Source organism: Palaemon carinicauda, chromosome 39, assembly GCF_036898095.1.
Source record: "Palaemon carinicauda isolate YSFRI2023 chromosome 39, ASM3689809v2, whole genome shotgun sequence".
In the NCBI taxonomy this organism is placed as follows: Eukaryota; Metazoa; Arthropoda; class Malacostraca; order Decapoda; family Palaemonidae; genus Palaemon; species Palaemon carinicauda.
In genome coordinates, this window is record NC_090763.1 from 52,278,991 (window position 1) to 52,283,782 (window position 4,792).

Genomic DNA, 4,792 nt, shown 5'->3' on the forward strand with positions numbered 1-4,792 from the left:
AAACTCATTGAGACATCCAAAATCCTAGTGATTCTCTCTCTCTCTCTCTCTCTCTCTCTCTCTCTCTCTCTCTCTCTCTCTCTCTCTCTCTCTCTCTCTCTCTCTCTCTCTCTCTCTCTAAAAAAACGCGTTCAAAATAATTCGCTCTACCCAAGAGCAAATGGAGTCTCTGTGGTTAGACTAAAAAGTCTTTTGAGACATCTAAAATCCTAGTGATGCTCTCTCTCTCTCTCTCTCTCTCTCTCTCTCTCTCTCTCTCTCTCTCTCTCTCTCTCTCTCTCTCTCTCCCTCGTTCCTTTAACAAATTAATTAAAATTTCGCAGCATCAGATATATAGTTCTCATATAATAATTTTTCCTCCATTGTTTGTAAATCGTTCGTAGAGAAAAGATTTCCGCTGTCGGACCCATATTTTTAGTCGGACGAGAAAAATGATGCAATCGCCGGAACCGAGCTCTGGGAATGGGCTCCCGTGGCACTGAATTATGGGAAACTAAATAAATGCATCGAGGAAATTAGTTTTATCGCGCAAATTTTATACGTACCGGCGAAATTAAATAAAAAAAGGATCATAATGAACCTTCAGTGATTGCCCGGGAGAGGGAGAAAAAAAAAAATCTCCCCCCAAATTAAATGACAGCCATTAAAGCTGTCGTTTCGAAATGAGGGCCGGACTCGGTTAAACAGCCATCGTAACGAGCCGACAAGCGGCATAAAAATGGTGTGTGTGCCATTAGGATAGGGTTGGCTTCGTCCGACAAACAGCTCCCGCGCCCAAAACTGACGGTCTGGGCCAGTTTTTTCCATCTCTTCACAAACGGCGACCATCAAATTGCTGACATATCATTTCGTCTTATTCATCCTTATCATAGGAACTACTTTATATCCGCGAACAACAACATCAGCTCTGTTTATTAGCCGAGAGAAATTGCCTTCACGCTTGCCGATGCTTTCATGCTTCCAGGGACAAAATGTCGCCAATGGGAAGTCGGTTTTTAAAGCCTGCCTCCGGGACTCGCGCGACCAGAAAAAAAAAAAAATATTCTTCCTTTTTTTTCTTTTTGCTGATTATTAAAGGTAATTTTTTATTCATAATTTCTAAGAACATTCTTTGTACATTAAAGTATTTCCATCTGCCTTTTAGATCTTCATGATCTTAAAAATAATGTATTCTTCCTTTTGGTTCCCTGATTAGTAAAGGTATATTTTTTTTATTCCTAGTTTCATGGAACATTCTTTGTACCTCCTGGTATTTCCCTCTGCCTTTTAAATTAAGTAAATCATCATGATCTTAAAAATAAGGATTATAACCGGATGATCTTAAGGATAAGGATGATAACTGGATGATCTTAAAAATAAAGTAAATTGATCATGATCTTAAGAAAAATAATGTATTCTTCCTTTTTGGTTCTCTGATTAGTAAAGGTATTGTTTATTCCTAATTTCGCAGAACATTATTTGTATCTCCTGGTTTTTCCATCTGCCTTTTAAATTAAGTAAATCATCATGATCTTAAAAATAAGGATTATAACCGGATGATCTTAAGGATAAGGATGATAACTGGATGATCTTAAAAATAAAGATGATAACTGGATGATCTTAAAATTAAGAACTATAACTGGATGATCTTAAAAATAAGGATGATAACTGGATGATCTTAAAATAAGGATGATAACTGGATGATCTTAAAAATAAGGATGATAACTGGATGATCTTGAAAATAAGGATGATATCTGGATGGTTATAAGAATGTGGATGGTAACTGGATGATCTTAAAAATAAGGATGATATCTGGATGATTATAAGAATATGGATGGTAACGATTGACAGCTGGATTATTTATTATGTAAATATGGATGAAGAAAGCAAGGTGGTTGTCATAATGTAACCAAATGTGCCGTAGATCCATCAATATTAGTTTTAAACATCTGTAAGGTCAAAATAAACACTTAACTATGAACGAACAACTGGACTGAATGACATTAAATATATTTGGGAAAGATAAGCTTCTTATTTTACAAATTGGAATTCCATCCAGATGTTGAATGACAAAAGGTAGTTTTAAGAAATGATGATTAGCGTGTCCATATAAGAATGAAAATAACTATTAGGATTTTAAGTATTCCAGCAATATCAAACAGAAAGAATCACGTCAAGGAATATTATATAACTTAATACAGAATGTATATTTGGACTCCGTATTCGCACTTAAGTCATACGCATTATTCATTATTCAATTGAATTGAATAAACATTTTTGTTCCTTTGTGAGTTTTAGGTTATTACGATTCTTCTAATTTATAGTTATATTTTTTTACCAGAAAATGTTTATTTATAATAATATACTCAATTTTAATGAGGCGCATTTGCACTGACTCGCAGCGGTGCCCTTTAGCTCGGAAAAGTTTCCTGCTCTCTGATTGGTTAGAATTATCTTGTCCTACCAATCAATGATTAGGAAACTTTTTTGAGCTAAATGGGCAACCCTACGAGTCGGTGCAAATCTGCCTCACTAAAAAGAATTGACTATATATATCATATTTCGATATTATGAGATTTTTTTGGTAAAGATGTAGATGTAGTACATTTATAGTTGATGGGAAATCCCCTTGAGTTGCAACCTCTTCATATTATATGGATTCCATATCCTTGAGAGTAGTACCCCTCCCCCTCCCCCTGATCCCTATATATCATATTTAAATGCCCATGATTCTCTGCTGAGACGTAATTCCTGTGACGTCATTATCACTTTAAATGCCCTTGATTCTCTGCTGAGACGTAATTCCTGTGACGTCATTATCACTTTAAATGCCCTTGATTCTCTGCTGAGACGTAATTCCTGTGACGTCATTATCACTTTAAATGCCCTTGATTCTCTGCTGAGACGTAATTCCTGTGACGTCATTATCACTTTAAATGCCCATGATTCTCTGCCGAGACGTAATTCCTGTGACGTCATTATCACTTTAAATGCCCTTGATTCTCTGCCGAGACGTAATTCCTGTGACGTCATTATCACTTTAAATGCCCTTGATTCTCTGCCGAGACGTAATTCCTGTGACGTCATTATCACTTTAAATGCCCTTGATTCTCTGCCGAGACGTAATTCCTGTGACGTCATTATCACTTTAAATGCCCTTGATTCTCTGCTGAGACGTAATTCCTGTGACGTCATTATCACTTTAAATGCCCTTGATTCTCTGCTGAGGCGTAATTCCTGTGACGTCATTATCACTTCCATCTTCCGGTTGAGTCATGTATGAAACTGGTAAGATTTGCATTTAGCCAGAAGGTTGTTACATTATAACTCTCTTGGCGTAACGGATAACATTATCACTGGTGTCTTGTTTGGTAGAGATAAAAGGAATATGATAAACCGCAAAATTAATTGGAAGAGAAATGGAATAATAATAATAATAATAATAATAATAATAATAATAATAATAATAATAATAATAATAATAATAATAATAATAAATTCATAAGATTATTTAGATTAGATGATTATCCCCGAACAGAGATCGTTCATGGAGACATATATATATATATATATATATATATATATATATATATATATATATATATATATATATATATATATATATATATATATATATATATATATATATATATATATATATATTATATATATATATATATACTGAAATCGGAACAATCATGTATTTCAATTTTATCCCATTTGCTACCCAGCACCAGACTTGGAGAAACGTTTGATTTGTAATTTCAACTTATAATTCATATATAAGTATCTGTACCTCAAGTCCCTATATATGCAATAATTTTCTTAAGTAGAGTTGTGCTTCAAAGCGAAAATTTCATAGATATATATTATTCATAACAGTCTTCTTCTTTTTTTTTTCTGAATAAGGGAACATGAATCCTTTTAAGTCATCAAGGATTGATTGATTTAGTGTTCTCTTGAATCATGACAACGAAAGTCATTGACGCTGAAAGTCATCAATGAGTAATTTGGTATACAAGTACAGTTCAATGATGCTGCCAATCAGCACAAATTGCCAGCGATTATAGTGACAGAATCATTGACTTCTTACGGGCTGCCACGCAAGAGCCCGTGTTTTACGTAAAGTAGGGCATCTAGAACGAACGGATGGACTTGAGTAGGCTATATCTATATATGGCTTTTACTGACATTATTATTATTATTATTATTATTATTATTATTATTATTATTATTATTATTATTATTATTATTATAATTATTATTATTATTGTTATTATTATTATTATTATTATTATTATTTATTTCCTTGCTTCCTTTCGTCACTGGGCTCTTTTTCCTTGCTGGAGCCCTTGGGCTTATAGCATCTTGCTTTTCCAACTAGGGTTGTAGCTTGGCTAGTAATAATAATAATAATAATAATAATAATAATAATAATCCCTATTGGGTTTCCCCAAGGACTCTTCGAGACCTACTTATTAAACCCAACAATAAAATCGAAATCGTTCCGGTAAATCCTTCAGCGACAAATCCTGCCAGCTCGGATGGCCTCGATCATTGGCGGGTTCCAGACTCGTGGCGAAAGGCTTCATGGAAATTTGAATATCCATAACATTTACCTTCATCGGTTTCATGTCGAGATGTGCTTAGTTGATCAGGAGGAACGCATGACGCCCTGCGCAGACGTTACGTCATGGGTATTAAAATGACATAATTACGTTTTTAGTCTTGCCATGGGTTTTGTCGTAAGTTCCCAACTTGCCGTGAAAGGTATTCATAGAATGCCGTGGTCTTTATTGAAATTATGATATTC

At 34.3% G+C, this 4,792-nt stretch overlaps 1 protein-coding gene across 1 annotated transcript; it reads right to left on the reverse strand.

Moving 5' to 3' along the window:
• Window positions 1-2,682: 2,682 nt before the first annotated feature.
• On the reverse strand, window positions 2,683-3,228 carry LOC137631401 (uncharacterized). Its single transcript, XM_068363167.1, has one exon. It carries the CDS (start codon window positions 3,226-3,228, stop codon window positions 2,683-2,685), a length of 546 nt encoding a protein of 181 aa, XP_068219268.1.
• Window positions 3,229-4,792: the final 1,564 nt, after the last annotated feature.